Below are 26,158 nucleotides of genomic sequence, written 5' to 3'. Positions count from 1 at the left end.
TAGCTCTTCTAGCATCAAGTACTCCTAAAGTACATTAACTATGCTAAATTTTTAGGAAGGAAAGAACAAAGAAAGTTAGATACAGAAACCTAATTTGCTTTCATTTAAAATGAAAGTATATTGCAAACAGTCATCACGCCTCATCTTTTCATTTTGTAATCAGACTTTCCAAGGATGAAGAAACTGAGGGTCAGACAGGCTACGTGCTCAGCCCAGGAAGTTGCACTGCTAAGACTGTAGCCAAAAGCTGTCTGGTTCCAGAGCCCACATTTGAGTCCTGGGACTGATCCGAAGGCATCTTCTTCGTGAGATCTCCCTAGGAGTCCGGTGCCGGCCTGGCCTTATCCTCCAGGCCTCAGAAATGTTTCCTGCTGAATGTGTTCTGTGACTTGGGACGATCGCTGGCTAGCCTTATAACATAAGAACCCTGTCCTGAGGATAGCTACTGGGTTGCCCCCTTCTTAAAGAAGACTGTGGAAGGAAGGAAGGAAGGAAGGAAGGAAGGAAGGAAGGAAGGAAGGAAGGAAGGAAAGGAGGGAGGGAAGGAGGGAGGGAAGGAGGGAGGGAAGGAGGGAGGGAAGGAAGGGAGGGAAGGAGGGAGGGAGGGAGGGAGGGAGGAAGGAAGGGAGGGAGGGAGGAAGGGAGGAAGGAAGGGAGGAAGGAAGGAAAGGAGGGAGGGAAGGGAGGGGAGGGAGGGAAGAAGGAAGGGAGGAAGGGAGGGAGGGAGGGAGGGAGGGAGGAAGGAAGGGAGGGAGGAAGGGAGGAAGGAAGGGAGGGAGGAAAGAAGGGAGGAAGGAAGGAAGGGAGGAAGGGAGGAAGGAAGGAAGGAAGGAAGGGAAAGAAAGATAGAAAGCTCTCCTGAAAAGAGCCAAATCCATTTTTAATAACGAATGTACTCTTTTTTAAAATGTCTATTTATCTTGAGAGAGAGACAGAGAGAGAGAGCAAGTGGAGGAGGACAGAGAGAGAGGGGGGGAGAGGGAGAATCCCAAGCAGGCTCCGCACTGCCCGTGTGAAGCCCAAGGCGGGGCTGGACCTCACGGACTGTCAGATCGTCACCTGAGCCAAAATCGAGAGTTGGACACGTGATCGGCTGAGCCACCCAGGTGCTCCAACAACGAATATATTCAGAGCGGGGGTGGGGGGGGGGTGTAAAAAAGACTCATCCTTCAGTCAAGAATTCTCACCGAAAATCTAAAGGCTACAGAATTTTATGGATTATGGATCGAATTAAGATCTGCCAGTAACGTGGAAAAGAAGTCTAGTTGGCGAATACGTTCTCTGATCGCAGAAGCGCAACACAAACATTAGCCACCCGGCACCGTGGCACAACACGGACCTGAGCACATCGGGCGTCACAGGAGTGAGGCGGAAAGCACACCCTCTGACTACAGGGTGCTCTTCAAGCGCCGAGCGGGAGGCTCACGGGTGGCTGCTTGTGCCACATTCCAAGACGCTGCTCCTGCTGATGCACAGCATCCCCATGACTCAGGAAGGGGGACACTGGGCTAACTTGGGCAGCTAGAACCGCGCTCCCTAGGTTCCCTAGATCTTCTCGGATCTGCCAGCGTGGCCGGTACGACAAACGAGACACGCCGCTCACCCAACATTTTAATAGCTGCCACCTACCTGCAGGGAGGTAGGGGACAAGGCAGAGCAAATGGTGAAACCAACGAGGAGGAAATAGCAGCACCCACCCCTAACAGGAGAAGCCCAAGGACCACGACATTATACTGTTCCTGCAGAAATCAGGGCTACCCACACATAGTTAGTACTCTCGTGGAAGTTCACATCAAAATAAAGAAGAAGAATGGGGTCGCTTTTCCTAATTCACACCATTTCCCTAGTTGACACGTTAAAGCTAAGCCACACAGACTTCTCTGAGAAGCTGAAGGAGCTGGTGTTCCAGACGGCTGATGCTCTCACGGTGGCCCTGCACAGCACCCAGACTTGAAGGGGCCCTCACCTGGGCAGAAAGATCTTTGTGCACCCATCACGTGACAGATTTCGCAGCTGCGCAGAACTTCACACTTTTCAGAAGCATGTCCAGGTGCAGATATTTTTAAGGATCACTTAAAAAATGAGCCTACGATCCCTTCTGCCCTTTGTCTTCCACTCCTAACATCACAACCACATCTACTGTGGCGACACACGTTCTGCCCTAAAATTCCACTTAAGAGAGACTTCAGAGGAATGCGTTCCAGAAACATCCGCCTTTGACATACCACTGCCACCCATGGCCTCCTCACCTCTCGACGTTCAACTGATGGGTGCTGCGAGAAGTGGAGGCGGGAGTCTACGCACCCTCTCCCACATAAAACCACAGTGGCAGCAGGCCACCGCTCTCCCTGGATGGGCACGCGTCCCAGGGTGGTCACTCCTGCATCTAGCACAGTGGGAGTCAGCAGAACCTGCTTTTTAAGGGTCAACGTTGTCGGGCCTTCTCCTCCCCCAAGGACTACGAACTGCACCACATGTGGCTAAAGACAGCAGGGTCTGTGCTAAAGAGCGGCTGACGACTCTCCCTGCCTGCCCATTCAGCAGATTAAGACAAATCAGACAGAGGAAGGGACATAACGTGGCCTGTCACCAGCAAGAGAAAGATTTCTGAGGTGGCCATCCTGAAGGAAGAAAGGATTTGGGATGAAAAAGACCTAATGGCCCCCTTTTCAAAGAGAAGGTAACCTTTTTTTTTTTTTAATTTTTTTTTTTAACGTTTATTTATTTTTGAGACAGAGACAGAGCATGAACGGGGGAGGGGCAGAGAGAGAGGGAGACACAGAATCGGAAGCAGGCTCCAGGCTCTGAGCCATCAGCCCAGAGCCCGATGCGGGGCTCGAACTCACGGACCGTGAGACCGTGACCTGAGCTGAAGTCGGAGGCTTAACCGACTGAGCCACCCAGGCGCCCCGAGAAGGTAACCTTTGAGACCAGGAAAGGGTCACCTGGTCTCATCCCTGACCTGGAGCTTGTTAATGAACCAGAGACCCGGCAGGGCAGGCCAGTGGGTAGAGACACGATGTTCACAGGTGCCTTTTCTCCCTTGCTCCCCTCCAATTCTCAAAGGGCTCAAAGTCTATTTTGTGACCATATGTTTAAAAAGTCTGTATCCTCTTCTGGAGGCACGGTGTCCAAAACACTTAATTCAGTATTTTCAATTATCCAATGACGTGGGTCAAAACTAAATCACTGGATGTAAATGAAAGAACAAGGAAGCAGAAGAAAAGCTGTGGGTTTCATTTATTTTATCAGCTATATACCTGGTGGACAACTATCTGACTCTCTGGGTTTTCTGCACTTACTAAGCAAAACTAGTTCAATGGTTTGCTTTTGTGTCTAATCTCCACTGAAAAGTTTTTACGTGTCTAGGAGCACACTATAAAACACGTATTGGGTTGCCAAAATATACCACCGTTGGGCTCGCTGGCTGACTAAAAAAAAAAAAAAAATTCCTCAGGTAAAATGCTGCTACTTTCTTAGATCATAATGGAGAAGACAGTATCTGAAAAAGCAAAGTCCCTCGGAAGAAAGTGGCCACGTAGATATTAATGATAATGACAGTGTGGTTTGCAAAAAACGGACCTGACGTGTTTTCGGTACTTCGTGTTTTTCAAAAAATAGCAGCAGCGTGTTTATTATCCATTTAAAAATAAAATATCTTCATCACTCTTAACTGAGAAACAGCATTTCAGTTTCCTGCTAACTTGAACACTAGGGGTGGAAAACCAGAGCAAGGAAACCGCAGCAGCAGCCAATCGCCGTGGCTTCGTTTCACGGGAGCTACGCTAGTCAAGTCACAATCTTTGGCCAAGTTCCCTTCTGTATGCACATTCAAAGAATCTTTATATAGCTAAGTGGACCACTAAAGCATTCGAGAGTCATTCAAAGGAGGCGCTTCCTCCAAATTCTCCCTCATCTCATGGGGCCCGTGCATACACAACAGAAAATGCATTGAAAGGAAGAATGCAAACCCTCCTGTTTCAGCTTCTTGGATCCTTCCGTATGCAAACTGGCATCCCCTCCAGCCCACAAATGTCTTAGCTTTTATTTTCAATATTTACTGCCAATATTTGAAAGCCATAAGGACACCTGGGGAGAGCACGAGGAAAAAAATGGGTAGAAAAATACATATTTAACATAAAAGGGAAAGGGGAAAGAAAGGTACTATTTCTATTTCTAATAGAAAAGTGGAATGTGGCCCCTTTTTGTCATTATTAAGATTTTAAATGTCTTTTTCTGAAATGCTGAATGCCTTACGTCCTATGTAACAGCCTCTGGCAGATTCTTTTAGGTTCTCCTGTGCGGACGAGACAAACGTAATTCTACTTTGGTGGCCAAAAGGGTCAGTTCACAGAGAACGGCCACAAATTCAAGCCTCAGCCACTTTATGGAATGAAGCAGAATGGCAGGTAGTGAGAAGGACATCCTAAAGCCGCACAGAATCAGCCCGGTGATAACAGCCACCCTCTCTGAATGTGCTTTATCACGGAGAGCGTGTGAATGATGCAAAACAAGCCAGACCACCAGTGGGTCACTTGCGTCATCACCCGCTCAAAGGACGACGAATCTGTTTGTAGAACGTCACCGATGACAGGGCGTACAGGACTGAAGAGGGAAGACGCGAGCAGTTCTACGCAAAATTTTTCATTTCACTTCTGTGTATTCCCTTGTATTTCAGCCCTCTGTAGGAAAATTATTTTCTGTATAAACAAATTCATCAAGTTAACTTATTCAAGGATGGAAATAACTGGTATCACATAACATTTTGCAAAACAAAATTGCCACTGCTCTATTCCAGTGCTTAAAAGCAAACTGCTATGGCAATTCAACCCCAGTGCTAACATAACCCAAACCCCCTATTACCTTCATCACTGCATATTCAATTTACATAATTATTCTGCTATGCTATTCAGAATTTACATGTAGTTGTATGCACTTCTACTGATCTGTGCTTCAGGGATGCTATTTCCTTTCTAGACTTAGCAGAACACGAGGCCACAGCTCGATGTACTCAATACATCTGGCCGATAGAAACTGCGGCTCAACAAAATAACGGGTCGGTTTGTGCCTTTACTGAAAATCTCTGCTCAGTTACCATGTCCTTGGACAGCATCCCCATCTGACCATCGACAACAGGAAAGCTCTTAGGAATTTCCTCACCGCATTTCATCGTAAATCAGCAAGTGGCCCTACAAGTGGTCAAGTCCCCGGGGCCAGCATGGTTACTCCAAACACTCCCGGCGTACCCCTCAGCATGGCTTGAGTCTCTCTTTCCGCGTGCAGATCTCCATACTCAACAGAAATATTCCAGTCAATTATTTTCACACCACTTGGGGGAAAAACAACTATCGCCTATAGGAGGCATCCACTGAGATGATGCGTCTAAAGCGAATGAAGGGAGGGAAACGTACCAAACATTCCTCTTGGGAGAAAATGATCACATGCCCTTCCGCCTATCAAAAGCGTGTGACCCTAATGCAAAGCCATTACTCGGATTCAGCAATGCCAAAAATTGACTCTGCACAGACCATTCAAACGTCAGGATGAGCAGCTGAGAGCACGCAGACAAGGCCTGCCCTGGAATTTTGCCCTCGTGGGTGAAGACAGGCCCTGTCTTTGCATCAAGCAGCACGTGTGCCCAGAACCAAGTGGATGTGATGCCCTACGTTCCTAACACTTGTTTATAGTTGTTGGGGACATTTTAACAAGTTCACTGTGAAATACAGCATTTTAACATCTGCCCCAGTGTATCCCACAGGAGGTAAGGGTATGCTAAAGAATGTTTTTAAAGACAGGATGAGGTCGATGTAGACTCAGAACCAGAGAATCATACACTTGGAAATTTATGACAAGATCCAAGATATAGTGGGGGTTATTTTTTTTTGTCCTTTTTTCTTTTTGTTAATCAATTTTTGTCATTCGGTGCTAGATTCAAAATATTAAAAATACAAACCGAAGGCAGATATCTATCTATCTATCTATCTATCTATCTATCTATCTATCTATCTATATATATCTTGAGGCTAAAACAAGTCTTGGTGATATGTTTTTTGAGTTCTAAGAAGCTCCTTTAGAACACAGACACTTACATTTCAAGTTTAAAAAATAATAACAACACATTCTTTTAAAATTTTGCTTCGATTTCTTTCTCCTTGGGAAAAATATGCACATGCCTCCTCCTATCAAAAGCACAATACTTAGCTTTTGGGCAATTATATTTCTAAAAAAAAAACCCGGTAAGTCAGACCGAAATTCTAACCCTATGTTCCTTGCTCACATCCTAACACTTAACAACAGTACCTACAAAGAAGAAGTACTTAATGGAATATTTCTTAAGTAAATGAACAAAATTTATAATGGGTTGCAGGATTAGAAGAGTGTTCATATGCAGAAAAAATAATCGTTTTCAATTAAGAGACCACATATGGAGGCATCAAAGAACGTTCATAAGTAAATGCAAATATCGTCACCTAGAAGAATGAGGTGTTGAATATAATTCAGTTATTCCGGCACCATAAAAAGTACCGATGACAAAAATTTTTAAAGGACTATGATACAGACTTCCAACACACTACAGAATAACGTATTTGGGGATGTCTGGGTATTCTTAGCACAAGTTGAAAATCCAAATTTGCTCTTTTGCTTTGCAGGAGCACCTCTGTGGTCACAGAAATCAAGTCCTCTCTCTGTATCCGCGTGTACTCACACAGGAAAGTCTACGAGTCAAAGGCTGACAGGCCAGCGAGCTCAAAAAGTTCACGTCAAGCATGTCCATCACGGAACGGAGCGTGCATGTGTCCACGCGTGTGCGTGTACATGCATGCACACGGAGGGACGACGTGCAGTGTGTCTCCTAATGGAGTTTGCAAACAGGTTCAGATTAACCGAGTCTGACCATACTTCCATCTGGAAACTATATTTTCTAACATGAGCCATATTCTGAAAAATAGATTCAGATGTTTGGAATTGGTTCAGAACAGTTGTAAGAAATGTTCGGTACAAATGAAAAAAATTAGTCTTCAATGTCTTCTCCTCTCAGCTTTTCTTACTGAGTAAATATGCCTTCTGGGGGGTCAGAGTTGGCGGGGGAAGTACAGAGGGAAGGATGGAGGGAGGAGGGTATTTCCTAGAAGCTAAAACTCGTGCTACTCTTGCATGCATATCTAATGGATAACTGCTATTTGATTTCTCCCACGTTGCCCACTAGCATTTCAACCCTGCCCCGGGAAGGCTTACTCCGCCAAGTGGAGAGAATTAATTCTCCTGTTTCAACTTCTGGGAAACAGGGCTGAAAAGCTTAGTGAAATATAGTGACCTGTCTTGCTTCTATAATCCTTCTTTCCCTGTTTTGCATTGTCCTTGAAAATGAGGTTGCTGACCTATACTTACAAATAACTATGCTGGTAATTTGGTTCTATTTGTTACATGACAAATTTCTACAAAAATACGAGCAAGTGATTTGAAAATAATGAAGAATTTTTACCCAGTGAAGTCTACAATGTACCATCCGAATAAAGGGTTCGTAGTAATTGAGTCCTAAATTTCAGAATGCATAAATCTGTTAACTTCTTAGTTTGGGTGTCAGGGCAAGGAACCCGACAATAATGACAAAAATCGAGGTGCTGCCCCGCCCTCCTCCCCCACCCCTCCCCCTCCCCCCCCCCCCACCCCCTTTCCCAGGCCGGGACTGTGTGGTGCTCATTTCTGTACTGTGTTTTGGTGCTGGTGGTTTCCGCCCACAGCCTACCTTGACTTTTTGCTGGATTTGGGTTTTGGCGTGGCAGTTTTTGCTTTCTTTTCCTTTGGCTCTTTGGGAATCTTAGGGGCTTTCGGGGTCTTGGGTTCCTTGGGCTCTTTTTTCTCCTTGGGTTCTTTCGGTTCCTTCGGATCTTTTTTTACCTTCGGCCTTTTCTTTTTCTTCTTCTCTTCTTGGGACCCATCTAGTGAGTTCCTATTTAGTTCTTGGTTATCAACCCCACCAGGGAAGTCATCTTTACCAAAACTTTTACTGGGATCCTCGGCGACAATGTGGTTGTTTTTCTTTTTCTTCTTCTTCTGCTGTGGCTGCTGTTCCACTGATGGCAGGCAATCATCACTCTTCACTAGCTGAGCATTCGGTCCACTAACCTGAGTCATATCCGGCACTGGTTTCTCTAGAAAGGGCTCCGATGGAGAATGCTGAGAGACAGAAATAGGAACTGAAATTAGTTTATCATTCTTCATATTGAAGAAAGGAACCGAAAGTCAGTAGCTGATGCTTCTGAAACTTACTGTATACTCAAAGCAGCAAATATTTTCCCAAATATACAGTTGTAAAATCTATCATTTTCTCTCATCCAAAAACCAAGAAAGCTTTTACATAAATAGTAAAAAGGGGTAACTCAGGAATACCGTAAAAAAATTCAATTCAGGAAGAAAAAAAATTCTCATTCGGCCGAAGCCACCGTCCATTTTCTTAACAGCCCCTACGTACGTAGGACACGGGGAAGGACAAAACAGCGGCAAAAGCTAAGGAAGGAAAGTAGATGGAATTCTTTTCCCTATGCGGGAATGAGAACTCAGATTAAAGGTATACAATTAAGCCACTTTTAACAAGATCAAGTGTACCAAGCGCTGAAAGATTCAGGTCCTATGAAAGTTTGAAATCAAGGTATCACACACAAATCTTACACACAAATGACATAGGTCATTCCTGATTTAAATCACATTAAAATACCAAATTAAAAGCACATATCCGAACTTAATGACCTTGGATTTGTTACATTTCTTGGACTAATACGAAATGCAGAGGATGCTTTTCTTAAGTCACTAAAGCTTTACAGTTTCAAATTTCACTGAAGAACAGAAAACCCATATAGTCAAGCTGGTACGCCCTGAGGGAGGAGTTTGGACACTCACTAGGCGTATACCCAGAGATGGGCTAAAACACAGTAGAGAACACCAACAATTAGGATGGGATGCTCAGTGGTCAGCCGAGATCAGAGTCTGCTCCAAACCAGGACAGGAGTAGAGCATCATCTCCACTGTAAATGAGGACATCTAACGAACCTTTACATTTCAACAAGATTACTTTAAAATGTTGTATCTGCAAATGCCACTCAATTTTCTGCCTTCGTCATCTGCTTCTCCAGACACTCAACAGTAACCATAATAGGAACGGCAGTAATAATGGCTGCTAGTGTTCACTGAACAATCTTCCCATGTGCCAGGCATGTGTTAAACACCTCACACCGCTGACACCATGCGATCCGCACAGCGGCCCCGATGAGGAGCTATGTGTGGACACTGACACTCTAGGATGCGGTAGCGTGCCCGAGGAGTTACAGGCCCTCCCTCCTGATCCCACCATCTCCAAAAAAGGGAGAGGGTGGGAGAGTCCCGGTCGAGGTCTGCAGCGGACTCAGGAGCAACCCAGAAGCCGTGGCTTACCATCAGCAAAGCACTATAAATTAGATTCCGGTACGACCTCCACTTACTGAGCCTCTATTTCATGCCATGTACTGGGCTAGGTGCTTTCGGGAGTTACTTCACTTGACTCTCAGAGAAAAATGTGATAACCTGCCCCCATCTTTCAGAAAGGAAGTAAGTAAAGTTTGACTAGCTTATGTGATCACCCAAGGCCACACGGCAGGAGATAGAGCTGTGATTTGAATCTAGGTTTTCTAAACCAGTTTTCTTCTGACTCTGCGCTTCTCCTCAAATCTTACGTATGGGCCTCCTTCTGGGAAAGGCTTCTCAGGTTTCATTTGATTTCCAAAGTTTTCAGTGACCCTCCCCGCCGCCGCCCCCAATTTTTTTTTTTAAATTTTTTAATGTTTTTATTTGTTTCTGAGACGGAGAGAGACAGAGTATGAGCAGGGGAGGAGCAGAGAGAGACGGAGACACAGAATCCGAAGCAGCTCCAGGCTCCGAGCTTTCAGCCTGACGTGGGGCTCGAACTCACGGACTGTGAGATCATGACCTGAGCTGAAGTCAGACGGTTAACCGACTGAGCTACCCAGGCGCCCCACCGCCCCAAATTTTTAAGACATCACTACCTGAAAACAAAGTGGTTATATTCTTCCCACTAAAGGAACCCACATTCAATTCTCTATCTGCACTGGTATAAGAGACAGAGTCCAGAATTATGAGGTAAGAGACACAAATTCTAGTGCAGGCCCGGCCATGAGCTATATTATCAGTGGGAAATCATTTCTCTCATCTAGGGTTCGTTTTCCTCATCTGCAAAATGAAGGGTTTGGGTGAGATGATTTCCAAAGTCGCTTTCAAAATCCAATGGTATTAGAAAATCTTAAAATAGGGATTGATTGCCCTCTCTTAGGACAGCTGAAAGAGGATGAACCTGAAAGAGAGGAAGGCTGTCCACAAAGAGAAAGAAGCAAGGGTAGAAGTCTGAGGAAGGGCACACAGGTGGGAGTCTTCGTGAGCAGGCCTCCACACAGGGAGAACACGGCTAACCCAGCGCTGAAAACAGCTAGCCTCTCCCTACGCTTCTCCCTCATACGCACCCCCAATAAATGTCAGCCAAGGCGCTGTCCAAGGCACCATTACCCAAGAATTAACAGGATCTGATTTAACTGTGTGATTACACTGCAGTTGCTGAAGTTGAGTTTAATTGTTACATATTATTTTCTAATGTAAATAAAAAGGAAAAGGCCGTATCTTTTTTCTCGACCCCCCCCCCCCCCCCCCCGCCAAGGGACTTAGAGATCAAACTTATTTGGGATAAACTATTTTTCAGGAAACGGAAGAAAAAGTATTTCCTGGAAAGGGAAGCAAAGAGAAAAGTCTACCAGTGAACAATGCTTAAAGCTTAGAATAGTGAATTCATCCCAGGTATGTGTACCTTGCTTTAATCTGCATGGCATTTACCCCAGTCACAAAGTGCCAGCTTCTAATGACAAATACCTGGTACACATTTATGAACTAGAAAATGCGTAGGACATCTAATACAAAAAGACTGAAAATTTATCTACATACTCTAGCATACAAATGATTTCAGACGCCCTTTTCAGTAACAAATGAAGCCATAAATTAGTATCCCTTAAAAATTTTAATCTTCCATAAGAAGGAAAAAAACAGAAAGAGTAAACACAAAAAAGGTATTAATCCTATTTGATACACAGCAGAATTATGTTTTGGTACTATATGATATAGGGTGGGAAAGGTGCTCAGAAATATTATAGTGTTTACCAGACCCACATCTCCTTAAATCTTTTAGAGAAAAGCTGTTTTTGTAAACATTTAACAAAGAACAGATGGCCTGCCTTAATCATGTGGGGGAAAAAACCTGGAGCTCACAGTAATACCCTGACAAAAGTCTCCCAGGCCCAGCCATGCCCCCCCACCCCCGCCCATGCATGGTACAGTCTTCTCTAATGCTATTTAATTTTACAGCGGACATTTTCCCATCAATTCCCACTGCCTGACAGGTAATCAATGCCATTAACATCTGATATTACCATGTAGGGCATTGCTAAAACCTCCCATTTATTGGAGCAAATGTGGAGAATGTTAGATACCAAAGGCATCTTTAAATACAGCCTATAGGACTTTCCATTTGACACATTTTCTATCATAATTCTATATGCCTGTTGGAATATTATGGGATATATAAGGTCTGTGCCGTGGACTTTTGCAACTAAAACAGAATGACTAATATTTAAACTGTAAATAAAAATGATCCTAGGTGTGTGTGTAAGGGGGGGGGGTGTCAAAAAATTACCATAAATTTACCGTAAAATTACCATAAACTTTTATCCTTAACTCCTTTGTTCAAAATGTATACATGAGACAAACACACAAACAAGTTACCTTATGTCAAACAGAATAGGCAGGACGCAAAGGCGACCGAAGGAGAGCAGTGACCAAGGGAGTTGGGGCAATCCCTCTCTGACCTTTAAGCAAACAAGACCCAGACCGCTCAGGGGCTTTCACAAGAAAAGGAAACGGTGTATAGGGAAAAAACTTTTCATCTACCTCAAGTATGCTTTTCATCCAATATTCAGCAGCTTTGTCTGGCTTAGAAGCTATCATATTTACTCACGTTTCGCCTTAATTATATTCTTAAAGCCTCAACCTGTTGGCAATAGTAACAGGAGTGAGCACCGTGATATTAACACCATGCAGTGTTTCCAACACCTATAATCTGTGCAAACTAACAGCATGCTGCAATGTAGGGCACCTACGGACAAACATTTTATTTACTGAGTGATACAGACAAGCCTAAAATCGAAACACTACTTCATGATAAAGAAAAGCCACTACCAGCTGCGCAAGACTAACATGGCACTTCTGGGAGACACATCCCCTCCCCTGGCATTGAGCTAAAGGGAGGCACCTGTGTTCGCAGAGAAATGGAGATTCTGGTGGAGAAGTGGCAGGCCAGTTGAGACCGAAGGAACAACAAACAGAAGCTTAAAGCACACTAACTACAACTTCAATGATTTGTAAAAATTCACACATTAAAGTGCTCACTTAAGATTGTAAAGTACTGTTAGTTTCCTTCCCCCCCCCCCCCCCCCCCCGCCATGGCTTTGGAAACACATCTTATTCCGATGCTGTTCACTCTTATTTTCCCAGTATTCCCTAGGTTCTTGATCCCTTGACACTCTTTTAAAAAGGAATTCCAGGACGGTCACTGAAGCTCAGTCTTCAGCTCAGAGCACACAGCGTTCAGAAGTGCATTTAGCAAAGGCTCCGAAGTCCTGTCGAGACTCTTAACACCCTTCTCTCGTCAGTGACATTGAGAGCAAGAAGATGCACTTGATATCTGGTGCCCAATTCAGTTCTTCATTCAACAAACATCTGGGGACAGAACAGTCAAAAGCCAGCCACGGTATCAGGCTGATGCTAAGGAGGCTTCCTGAAAAAAGCCACCCAGGTTCCAGCCAGAAGTCACTTCCTCAGTGGACCCAGCCTGAACAATGAGTCGTGCCTGAGATCGGGTGACTGAAAGCATAAAAGTGTATGACAAGCAAGCTTTTGAAGCCCTGTTTAGGGAGGAGCAGATCCAAGATGAACAGGTAATTAGTTTCAATGGTCAACTGATACACTTTTCAGCTTGGACTATTTGATATGAAAGAAGTACCAAAATATTCTTAAGACGATCAAGGGTTGGACTGTTTTCTGCTTAGCTAAATTTAGTATGAGAGTCAGGGCTTCGAGTTCAAGCCTTTTATATGGCAGTAGTTTTATTCAGCCCATTTGTAATTTCCACGAACAGTAACATACTGAATGAGTACATTTATGAACAAAAACACACAAATGCATAATTGCCAAGCTTGTCAGTGATATGAATTGAGAAAGCAAAATGTATCCAAGCACATTTTTTTAAGTTGTAGGTAATAAAACGTGTTACATGAAAAGATGACTCAGATCACGTACGTTTAGAGAATTCTGGGCTAACCAAATAGATAAGTTTTCTTTACTACAAAACTCTCCAAGCCCTTCCTACATTCTGAGTGGGGGATAATGCACAGTGTGTCCTAAAGGTATTTAATCATTGATTGCATCCCATTTTTTCTGAGAATAACTTGAATAAAAGTATTCTTCAAAATATACTTCGGATTATACTGACTTAGCTAAAGCAGGGCAAATTCATCTGCTTCTCTGGGGGTGGGGGAAAGTACGTGTGTGCGTGCGTCCATCTGTACGTCTCAAAGCAGTGGTTATCAAATGTTTTACAACATAGCATGTGACTATCAACAAATCTAATTCTATATAAAATGTGCTCAAACAGCTCACTGAATTGGCAGGGTTTTTTTATGCTCAATTTAAGTCACTGGTAGGAATAAAATAGGAATATTGGCATAGTCATGTAAGGCTGACTTGTATAATTTTTGTTATATTACAGTCAAGATAATTACCAAGCTAAATTTACGGAATGTTGAAATATCATAATGCAAGAAATTATCTTTACAAGTACCTCAGAACCATTAAATTTTAGAACTGAAAAATTGTTTTAATTACTGCCAAAATATCTCATTTAAAAGTCATCTGAAGACATTTTCAAACCTTTGGTTTTCTGCTAATGTCTTTACTCTGTCCGTAGAATAGATGTGCCATACAGACAAAATCCTAAATGGCTACAAATTAACATCGGCCACTTTAATGGCATCTAAATTATAAACACATTTTGAATTTAAGTAGAATCCAAAATAATGAAAATAATGAACCAAGCAATCATGTTACATTTAATAGTAAACAATTTACATCGGATATTGAATATTGCACATCTTCTATGTATTTAGGAGTAAAACATATACCATAAGAACTGTCAAACAGCACTTTTAATATGGAAAGCACTGTATTGTGGTGTTTCTACAGTCACTCTAACGAGAAGAACATTGCAGTCAAACTCCACCAATGCTAAACCCCTTTCCAAGTGTCTGAGAAACCCTCAGCGCACAGACTCCCTCCCAGCGGAGAACAGGGCATCTGGCCACCACCCCTCACTCTCTGCCACCCCGTCGCTGCCCTTCTGGCCATCTCCCCTTCCCAGCCTCCACTCTGAGCAGGCCGCCACACCGCGCGGGGAGCTGTGGGCAGGAAGGTGCAGGGCTGCGGGCCGGACCCATGCTGGGTACCGGCGAGGCTGCCTCCCGCCTGCCCCACTCAGGATGACAGGGAAGAGGGCCAGGGAACAGCCTTGGGTTTAGGGGAGAGACAACAGCCAGACTGATGGGAAGTCCTGAAGGTGTCCCAGGACACCGTGCTGAAGGTTTTTAAACCACGTACCACGTACAGCTACACGCGCACTCTGCAACCCTCTTCTCCGTCCGTGCCTGTATGTAACCACGTGAGGTTGCCAAGGTGGGTGGCGTTGTTGCTCTTTTACAGATAAGGAAACTGAGGCTTTAGGATGAACTTTCCCAAAGTTACACCGCTAGAAAAGGGTAAACCTTAAATTCTAACCCCGATGTGGCTACCAGCCAGCGTGAATGGGATCAGGCTTGCCCAGAGTCAAGGGCGATGAGAGGTTCTCCAAGCCCAGGAAGCTGCTGGCTGTATTCCTCCAAAACCATAAAGGCCTTAGTTTTAAGACCCCGACTGTAATCTACAGGTTAAAATGGCTTTTAGCTGCATATCAGTTTGGGACTTTTGCCTTCAAAGGATTAGGGGAGAACTCTAGTTTAATTCCAAACTAAAGCTGTGGAGAATCACTACGTTTTCTCCCAAAGAGAAGAATGTGGATAAGAACTGACATTTACATTGCCTGCTAACAAACATTATCCCATTTGAATATCAGAATCACCCTGTTTGACAGAAGTTGAATTCAATTCAATCAATCTGCTTTGTCCCAGGGAGTGAACGGAGTCTTTCAGAACCAGAAGAAAATACGCCCACTGTCTGCCTTGCCCTGAAAACTCTCCCAACACCACTTAAAAAAAAAACCCATCTTACATGATTTTTAAAAATTCAATCTACATATGGGGCACTTGGGTGGTTCAGTTGGTTAAGCGACCAACTCTTGGTTTCAGCTCAGGTCATGATCTCACAGTTTGTGAGTTCGAGCCCCACATCGGGCTCTGCGCTGACAGCATGGAGCCTGCCTGAGATTCTCTCTCCCTCCCTCCCTTCCTCCCTCTCTCCCTCCCTCTCTCCCTCTGCCTCTCTCCTGCTTGTGTTCTCTCTCAAAATAAATAAACTTTAAAAAATGGATCAATTTAAAAAATAAAATTCAATAAAATAAAATAAAAAGGATATAACATACTTCTTTACCCCACTTGCTAACAGAGCATTCTACTTCTTAGGAAAAGCACCAGAAAAAGTAGCAGGCTCGCATCTAAGGGCAAAGTATTTGAAACAACACGTTTACACACACACACACACACACACACACACACACCCCTAGGGCACAGAGTTGAACTGATGTAAATGGAACATACTTTTGATGTACCTCCACTGCTTCATAAATGCCTGGAAAAATTAGCTTAACTGTTTATACAAGACTTGAATTATGTTTTTACATGTGTTAGCTCTCCCAAAAGCATATACAGGTAATCAGACAGCATTCCTGATCGTCAGGGCCTCCTACCCCCTGAAGTGCTTCTCCTAGAAAGGAGAACCGAAGAGGGGCCGACAGAACCCATCGCTGCTTGGGGCAGCGGAGAAACAGAAACAGCCACAAATTTAACAACTCTAAGCCTGGCACAGTCCTGGTGAGTAACCTCGTAGGTCTCCTGGGCCACAAGCAGGAGGGCAGCCCCCTCTGGGAAGCAGGCCTGCCCCCTTGTGAAGACTACATCCATTCTCCCCCAAGAGCAAACCCCCCGGGGAAAAAGCAGGGTCTGCAACGTGGGCATCATGGTGCACCTGACTTTAAAAAGCAAACTACAATGTGAAGCCCTTAAGGAGTCTCAAACGCAGTCACACTTTCAGCCTCTTGTTCTGAATTTCTTTCTTAGCTCCTTACAGTGGCAAATCATCAAGTAATATCTTTTACGAGACACTACTTCCTAGAAGTAGAAAAGATAGCGAATATGGTCAGGGGCCTCAGCAGAGTCCATTTTCTTGCCTCTCCCTTCCCTCTTTTTTCTTTCTTTTCTTCACCACCTTGCGTACCGTTTTCCCTTAGGAGGCTCAACGCAACAAATGTCAACGAATGGGAATCGACAGAACAGACTCCCAGTTCGCAGGCACTGGTTTTGCTTATTTCCAGTTGGCTCTTGGGTCCATGGGTCCACACGATGCTCAGAGAAAGGGCGTCTAGAGGCTTGCGTTTGGCAACAGATGCCCAGCCCTGCAGTGAGGAGCCTGCCTGGGATTCTCTCTCTCTCTGCCCACCACTCCCCCCCACTCCTGCTCACATGCACGCATGCATTCTCTCTCTCAAAATAAACATTTGTAAAAAGTAAATAAAAACAGTGAAGTTCACTTTGGTAATTTTTACCGTGCACTTCGCATTGTATTTTGCTACCGCTGCTATACCCAGTAGCAAGTTTGATCCTTAGACTGGAAAGGTGAAACATATGCACTTGGGCTCTGGAAAAGCAGTTCACACCAAGTTTGCACTGAGGTCTCTGCTACTCTATAAATGTTAACAATAAATGCAACTTACTATGCTATTCCTGCGAATTTAAAAAGTCAAACTTCGACAGACTGAAAGGAAGGGGTGTCTTGATCTAACACTGAACAATCCCAAGGATCTGTGTGGAAAGGGGAGAACAATTTAAAGAAAAAAAAATCAATTTGTAAGGAGCTCGGTGATAAAGCTAATTTACACACTTTAGGCAGGCAAGTTCTCTAGAACTCAGCGACTGTGAGTCTAGCAAATTTAGTTGGCAATAAATGCTTAATGATGAACTACTTTAGTCCTATAAAAACTCATTCACTTCTTATGGGAGGCAGAATTCCAAGATGGCCCTATGATCTTCACCTCCCGACTGTAGGGGGACCTGTGTCTAGTTCTAGGCAACAGAACACGGCAAAGGTAACAGGACTTCTTAGGTGTGATTAAGGTTCCAAATCAGTTGGTTTTCAGCTACTCAAAGGGCAGGTTTTCCTGGGTAAGCCTGGCTTAATTAGGGGAGGTTTGTAAAGAGGGTGTGGGCTCTCCCTGAGGGTCAGGGATTCTCTGTGGCTGGCGCCGAAGAAGCAAGTGACCAGAGTGAGGTGACCCCAGAGGGGAACGCACCGTGGTCAGAAACGGCAGGCAGCCTCTAGGAGTGGAGGGGAGCCCTGGGTGACGGCCAGCAAGAACTGAAGCTCCCGGTCATACAGCCACGGGCAATGAACTCTGTCAACAACCAGCAGGCACTTGGAAACCGATTCTTCCCCAGTTAAGCCTCCAGATGAGAACGCAGTCCTTGCACCTGACCGTAGCCTTGTGAGGCACTGAGTACAGGACTCGGCTAGGCTGTGCTCAAACCCCGACTCACAGAAACGAGGAGATAAGGAAGGGGTATTGTTTTACCCCAGAAATTTGTGGTAATTTGTTACACGGCAGTAAACAACTAACAACCCCTTTTCTCATGCTAGACATTTATCCTCCCACATGAAAGACAGCACACAAGTATTTCTTTATACCTTTGGGATGTTGATGCTGCTGATGGGAACACTGAGCATTTTTGTGCCAAGCACCATTCCGGGCTCACAACAACCTTAGGAAATCGCCCCCATCTTGCAAATGGGAAAACTAAGGCACACGAGGAGATTAATCAATTTGCCAAAGGTCATAAACAATTGGCTATAAGAAGAGTCGGGGTTCAACCCAGACAACTTCTCTGGACAACCCGGCTCTCAGCCACCAGGCCTGCTGCCTAACCCCTGCGGCTAAACATCTCCAGAAGGGAGGAAGACGTAAGGGCAGGGAAAGCCGGGGGTCAGGTAACAGCTGGAGAGGGTAGGACCCACTCAGACGAAATACGGGACGTGGCTGCTATAGGCAGGCTGGGGCCTGACACTATTTCATAGTTAACTGCCACTGAAATCATCACAGGGAGAGGATTTTCGTAAGAAAATCGCTCCGTTTTCAAGTAAAAAATATAAGAAACTGCTCTATAAACAATATTAAAGGCTCCTGATGTTTATTTTAAAAGAAACTTCACTGCACATTAGAAACAGTCTGTTTAACACTTAAAGGGGATGGTGTCCCCATGACTCCTTCCAGCTGGAATCACACATGAAACAGAAGATACCAAAGCAATTAAGTATTTTATAAACACTGCTGAGGGGTCAAAAAGAGGGAGGTTCATTCACTGACTAATAACGCAGTAATAAACAAACAGCAATGTTATGCAACTGAGAAAATTATTATAATTGAATCTGCACAGCTGGGCAAGAATAAAAGCCTGCTTATGTATATTAGCTCACAAATGCTTCGTGTGGGTAGGTTTTAGTTTTAGAACTGTTTCAGATTTGAGTCTCTTTTATAAGTCAGATTTTTTTTTTCCCCTTATCTGGATATAATTCCACAATTACAAGGGCAGAACAGAAAATAAGTCAATGAACTGCCCCACCAACTTTTGCTGTTCTGTTTACACTACAGAGAAATAAATGTCTACACGGTGATTAGGAACTTAAACTCTCTTGAGCTGTGTTCATTTTTGACGAGTACATTTTACCTGATTTGTGCACAGCGGTATGAATAATGAATGACTGCGATTTGGTAGCATACTGGACGGAAAAGCCCGGAACAAAGTAGCTTTTCACATTTTAACATTTAGTTCCTGCTGTGTTCTTGGAGTTTCCTTCACACCTTGATATTTTCCCCTTTGCGGAAGATGGGCAGGGAAACGCTGCCGATTACCATAGTTAAATTTACACAGACATGTCACAAAAGAGTGACTCCTAGATTTCCCTTGAACTGAAGTCACAGCGTTTGAATTAGAGAAACATTATTATTCTCTTGGGTTCAAGACTAAGCTTGGTAAAAAGTCCACCATCCGTCCATCAATTAAATGTGGTTAAAATGCAAACCAAAACAGAATAAGTTTCTTTGGGGAAAATACTCTATCCAGATATTATCCTTATTACTACATGGATTTTTTTTTTCTTAATTAAATGACTAAATCTGAACAAATCAGTGATCTATGTCAAGTTCCCGTCTGCATAAAAACCTAACTAACTTCAAACACAAATGGATGATTAGCTAACCATCAGGGCAGAGGTACAAATGTATCTTCAACAGGCACACATTTTACATCAATGATATCTATTTTTATGAGATAAAAGTACTAAAGCTTTAATGGTGGCAATTAAAACAGCCAAGAGTTTGAGTAGCTCGATGGCTGAGTCACAGACCTTTTACCTATAATGGGATCCATTATATCCCTGAACTCAGTTTGAGGGAGTAAAAGAGGAACAGATTTTTAAATATGGTTATAAAACAGCAGTACCCTCTGAACTAAGCTGTTTCAGTTTTAAACTGCTGTGTGATTTACCCTGGGCCTCCCTGTCAACATCCATTCAGCAACATTCTTTATTTATAGTTCTTAGATACTTGTATCTATTTGAAAGTATTTGAACAATGCTTTGAAATATGCTACAAAGATGCTATTATGTAATAACTTGTGTTTACATCATTTGTTTCTATTGTAACTTATTTACATTAAAAAAAATCCCTTTTGAAAATGCAGAACTTGAGGTGGCTTCTGACAAAATCATCGTTTGTGCCTAAAATGTAAGCATTTACATTTTGATATTCTCTTTTTTAAAGTACCATTTAGAGGGAACAAATAATTAACTGGTCACAATAAGAGGGTGTGTTTCAGCAACAAAGAACAGGAGCAAACGAGAGAGTGGCGATTTTTCGTGGTGATTTAACATCACTCCCCAAAGTAGGAGGATAACAAACCCTGTAGTTGCAAAACGTAATAATCATCCAACGTCTAGTCCAACACTGACCACTTCTCCAATTCAAGAACCTAAAGATACTGTCTTCAGCTTCTATCACAGCAGATTCAGAAATGGAATCGGAAACTATCTCGGGGACAATCTCACGAGTTTTTGTGTCTGTTACCGTCACCATCTCCAGAGACAGCTGGCAAACAGGAAACATAGAGCAGAATGGATTCACCTCCGACCAGGAATGACCAAGCTAACGGGCCCGGGCCCAGATGGCCGAGGTCCTCAGGGGTACGTGGGCCCGCAGCCCCCGCTGAGCACACCAGCACTGGGTGAAGGACGCCAGACGCCGACTTGCGTGTATTCCTTTCACGCGCCGGCCCCTCTTCTGAGACACGTTGTCAGAAGGAACAACAGCAGGATGGACCAGAAACCTCGCTATTAGGGCTGGGTTTTGACCATTTACTCTGTGGGGCTTCGACAATCAAGTGGGAAGCCAATCATCTCAAGATCAGTAAAATGAAGAAGCTAGATGAGCAGATCTGCAAAATCCTTTCCACCTCCACGACTCGGGTCTCTGCTGTTAAAGTCGGACTTCAGTCCTGCTCGCATGGTAACTGCCCCAGCCGTCTAAAGAGAAGGGAGTGTTTGTAAAGGTGGAGTGGGGAAGTGGGGACAATTTCAGAAGGAAATGTTAAGAAAGTTTCGGAGATAAACACAAAAAATGAAACTGATTTGAAAACCGACACTAGAAAGCACAAAATTAAATAAGATATACCAGAATTACTGTAACAAAATGTTAATGAACAACTTCCTTTTCCCATAAAAAAAAAAAGGGAAACTTTCAGAGAGGTATTCCAATCCTGCATAATCTCATTTCCTAGATACAGAACATCTACCAGGTTTTCCCACAGAAAGCTTAGCCTCTGCCCGATGTAACATGTCATAAAATAATGTTTGTCGAACGGCTCGCTGGGCACAAATAATAATGTTTAGGCACACAAAATGCATTCCTGTACGTCCACCCCTGAGGCCACAGACCCACAGCAAACAAACCGTGGAGAGGTGACAGGGAAGAGGGAAGAACAAAGGTAGGGCAGAACGAACAAAAGCCAGAAGTCATTCAGCATGAGCCCCAAGACCACGAGAAAATCACGCGCAGGAGCGACGCTCTCTCACCCGGACGGAGGTGCGCTGGCACTCTTAGCGGGGGCAGGGTTGAATTCAGGGAAGGAAGGACAGGGACTGGTCGGGGACCCAAATTCCTCAGGGTGCAGCTGAGGACGCGGGCCGCAGTGGCACAGACACGCGTGGCACCCTGTGGCAACCGCCTTCGGTCACTTCGAGTCAAGTCTGCCCCCGCCCCCAAAAGAAGTCGGCCGCCCAGGACGATTTGGCTGTACCCTCCAAATTCATCTCCCAACCTACTTCTGGATTAGACTTGCCTTTACACAGTTCTCTCCACCCACAGCATCCTTCCCCCCACCTCATTCGCTTTTTTACGTATTTATCGAGCCTTTCTTGACCCCACGCTTCCTCCAGCTCCTGCCACCGTGTCTGCTCCCCCCGTGGAGCAGAGTCCTCGCAAGCGCGACAACATTTGCTGTCTTCCTCCTCCTTCCGTTCACTCCTGACTCCGCTCTACCTAAGCACGGCGACACTCTCCTCCAGGTGACCTCCAGGGGCTCCTCTGCCTGCCGTGGCTCCCGACCTCACGGCGGCAGCTGACCCCGCTGCCCACCGCAAGCTTCTTCGCGTGACCTCCAGCCGCGGGACAGGCGTCTCCCCTCCCGCCTCGCGGGCGCTTTCTTGACTCGTTTCCCATCAACGTCTCCACCTACGGCCTCTGAGATGCTCCAAGCCTTCAGCTTTGGATCTCAGCTCTGTCCGGGCCTCCTCTCTCTTCTGGTACCATCGCTCTAAGCACTGCCTGCAGACGAAGGATCCCCACGGCTCTCTCTTGTGCCCAGACCACTCCCTTGAACTCCATACTTCTCCAGCTGTCGGCTGGGCGGATCCACTCGGATGTCCCAACAGGCGTCTGCGGTCTAACTCGTTCTGCGACAAATCCTGAAGTGTCTCCACCAAACTCCAACCCCAGACAGTGTCACTCTAGCAGCAGAAGCAGCCAAAAACACGGAGTCACCCCTGGCTCTTCGCTCGGACTCCTTCAAGCCAGTCCGTCGAGTCCTGTTGGCTGCGCCTTCCGCACACACAGAAAACACCCTTCGACCACCTCTCCCGCTGCCCTCCCCGTCCAGGCATTGCGAGGCCTCGCCCGGACTCCTGCGACGGCCTCTGTAACTGACCCGACTTCTTGCTCTGCCCTCTGCCCCAGTCTTGGGGCACAGGGCACTGGCCGCACTGTCTTGAGTGGTCCTTGAGAAACGTAAATCAAACCACCTCACGTGTCTACTCAAAACCTCCGGGGACACCTGGGTGGCTCAGTGTTAAGCATCTGACTCTTGATTTCAGCTCAGGTCATGATCTCACAGTCATGAGACCAAGCCCTGTGTTGGGCTCTGCAATGACGGCTGGGAACCCGGCTGGGGATTCTCTCCCCCTCTCTCTGCCCCTCCCCCACTTGTAGGCGCACGCTCTCTCTTTCGCTCTCAAAATAAATAAAAACAACAACAACGACAACAAAACCCTCCAATATTTGCTCATTTCATTCGCAGTAAAATCTAGAGTCCTCACCATGGCCTATAAGGCCTTCTATGACGTGGCCTTATTCATCCACTTCCCTAATTCATCTCCGACAATCCTCCTTTGTGCTCTTCCGCCCCAACCACAAAGATTCCTTATTTACAGACAAACAACAGGGGTTGAAGGCCCTTCTACCTCAGGGCCTTTGCATAGGCTGCCTCTGCCCTCAGAGCTCTTTGCCCAAATATCTCCATGGCTATCTCCCTTGGCTTCCTTGAAGAAGGTTTAGGCAGTAACAGATTACAGGAAATATGACACGGTGCTAATACTTGCTGAATTTGGGTGAAGGACAAACAGGTAGGTGCTCACTGCATTATCCCTTCAACTTTTCTGTAGATTTAAAAATGTTCAAAAATCAAAGGTGGAGGGGGAAAACCTCTTTCCTACCACAACCTCATTCTCTCTTCTACCTCGTCTTTGACCACCCCTCCCCCGCTCACAGCAGAGCCAGATGCACGTGTCCACCTGAGCCTGGATATTTCCTCCAGCACCTTGACCTCAGCAGGCCAAAAATCAAAATCACTTTCCTCCACTAAAAACCTGCTTTCCTGTCTTGCTCGCCGTCGGTACAATTCCCAGTTGCCCAACCATGCTTCTTCCTCACCCTCGACGGCCCCCATCCACACTTCTCCAGTGCAGGCCCGCCCCAAACGTCTTCCTTCCAAGCCTTCCCCCCGCTGGGCTTGCCTTCTTCAGTGTTCTCCGCGTCTCGCAGCGGAGTGATCGTTCCAAAACACAAGCCACCCGCACTGCTTTCCTGTGTACGATTTGTCAACGATCCCCATCCGCTACGTTTAAAACTGAGGCTCTCGGTGTGGCTGGTCGGGGTCTTCCCTGCGCCCCCCTTGTCCGGGTCCTGCCTCTACCACAGGCTGACCAACGCAGCCACATAACGCACTCTGACCTTTCCCAGCTTAGTGCCAGCGGAGATGGCACTCCTGGGATGCTCGCTCCGACCTCTGTCTTCGCATCTAAATCCCACTCAACCTTTGAGCTACAATGAGACGCAACCTCTTCCCTGATCTCTCCTAGTGGAGCCAAACGCGCTTCCATTTAAGAGTACCATTTACCGTATAGCTTGACTACTTACTCTTAGCTCCTTCTAGCCCTCTGCCCCATGAGCCCCTGAAGGAAAGTGACGTGCTATGCTCGTTTCTTGGAATCCAGTGTGTGTCACGCGCACATAGGCGTGTGTGTTCCTAACCCAAAGCAGAGACTGAAATATACCACAGGCTTAGTATTTATCGACTGAATATCAAAGCCTCCCCAGACCTCACTCACAGGTAACACCGACATCACATTCTACCTCTGTCCTGCTCACAGGTGTGCCCTCCACCTTCGTACCTTGTACCTCTGAGGTACCCAGAAGAATGCCTTCAGCCACTGTGGACCCAACAAATGCATGCATAAATAAAGGCACATGGGGTTGGCTGGGCCAAGGCAAGACTGAAACGTTTGCTATCCTTCGAGAGGACCTGCGTTGGGTCTGCGCTAATTTCCCCATCACTCTTTTTCCCCGATTCAACCATCGCTACTCCTCCTGGCCCTGCAAATAATTAATTACCTACTCCCACGCAAGTCTACGTTTCTCTCTTTTCATCACAGTTACATCATTGTATAGCTGAGGCTTCTTAAAGGGGAGAACCGCTTATTTTTACACTTCCACAACCTCACCCACACAGTGACCGGCACCTTGAAACGCACAATGTTCCTGATGGATGGATGGATGGATGGATGGATGGATGGACAGACGGAGTCATCACCTCATCTCTGAATATCCTAAACATGACTCAACAGGCAACAAGTGCTGCCTCTGTGCTGTGAACTGACTGAGACAGATCCCTCGTCACATTCCCAGAGACAGTGCCCAACAAAGGCACTCCCTGGAGAGAGACCTAGAGAAAGTTCTCGGAATCTGACCTCTAAAAACGAAAGAGGTACACTTTCTAGTGATTGCTGAAATTACATTGATCATGCATTTTTATCAAAAATGGCTTATGACTTCAGTGTACGTAAATTTTAAAATTTACTTTTAAAAAATATTTTATATTTTAAAATATTTAAATATTTAAAATACTTTAAATTTTAAAATTTAAAACGCTAACAGTTTATGCTCTGACCACAACCCATCTCCTGGCAGGGGTGGGGGGATGATTATCTCTTCCCCTGAAGCCCAGAGAGGATGCCTGAGTGGGCGGGTGGCCCAGGGGGGCATCGACGGCCCAGGGGGTCGCTGCTGGGTACGAAGAGCTTCAGTTCCACCCGCCACACCCCAAGACCACACAGCTGCAGAGGAAGCCCAAGGTCCCAACTAAACCTCCAACTCCAACACCCAACTCACCATCTTCGCTTCCTGCCCCTCTATTCCTACAATCAAAAAAGTTTGTGTTCTTCTTCCTGAATTCTTCCACCTAACTGCTGAGGCCACCACTCGCCTGGTGCCCAAGAAGGAAACGCGGCGGTCCCGTTGTCCGTCCTCGACCCCTCTGTGCACACTGCCGCTGTCTCATTTCCAGACCCATTATCTCCCAACTGTCTTTTCCCAAGGCTCGTGCTGCCCGATGTGCCACATGGCTCCCAAGCACTTGGAACGCGGCAGGCCTCAACTGACAAGGGCTGGAGGTGTCGATACAGCAACAAAAGTAAACTGCCTGCATCTCACTAATAGTTTTATACTAAATACGTTGTTGAAAGGATCTCCAAATATCACATGATCAAAAATATTTTGCAATTACAGTAGATAAAATACATTAAAATCAATTTCACTTTTTTTGTTGTTGTTGTTGGCTTTTTTAACATGACTACATTTTACACAACACGTGTGGCTCACATCCTGTGCGCCTGGACAGCACTGCCCAGGGACATCTCTCAGTTCCTCTGCTGGCCTCACCCCTGCACTCTCACCCCGAGCCCCTCGGTCCCGGCAGGCTTCCACACACCGGGTACGATTCGGCCCAGAAGGCAGCTCCACACGAGGTCCCTGAATGTCATTCTCCCCACAACGCCCCCCCCCCCGACACCCCTTCTGTCCCACACCTGCCGTAGCCTACTGCACGCAGGACGAACACCTAGAGAATGTACGTGCCATGCCCTGAGGGGTATGAAAGGAACCCTGACCTCACCCAGTTTAGAATGCACAGGAGGTGAGGGGCGCCTGGGTGGC

General features: G+C 45.6%; 1 protein-coding gene across 4 annotated transcripts in view; it reads right to left on the bottom strand.

The window, feature by feature from the left end:
* The window catches only part of CHD7 (chromodomain helicase DNA binding protein 7), a 189,936-nt gene that overhangs the window by 76,644 nt on the left and 87,134 nt on the right, over positions 1-26,158 (bottom strand). For all 4 annotated transcript variants that reach the window (XM_053896369.1, XM_053896372.1, XM_053896371.1 and 1 more), the window contains exon 3: positions 7,748-8,178. In XM_053896369.1, the coding sequence (XP_053752344.1) occupies positions 7,748-8,178 (431 nt within the window). The remainder of the gene's footprint in view (positions 1-7,747; positions 8,179-26,158) is intronic.

This window comes from Panthera pardus, unplaced genomic scaffold, assembly GCF_024362965.1.
Source record: "Panthera pardus isolate Hobbes unplaced genomic scaffold, ASM2436296v1 HiC_scaffold_7, whole genome shotgun sequence".
NCBI lineage: Eukaryota > Metazoa > Chordata > Mammalia > Carnivora > Felidae > Panthera > Panthera pardus.
Note: the sequence above shows the minus strand (reverse complement) of the source record. Positions and strands in the feature narration are given on the sequence as shown.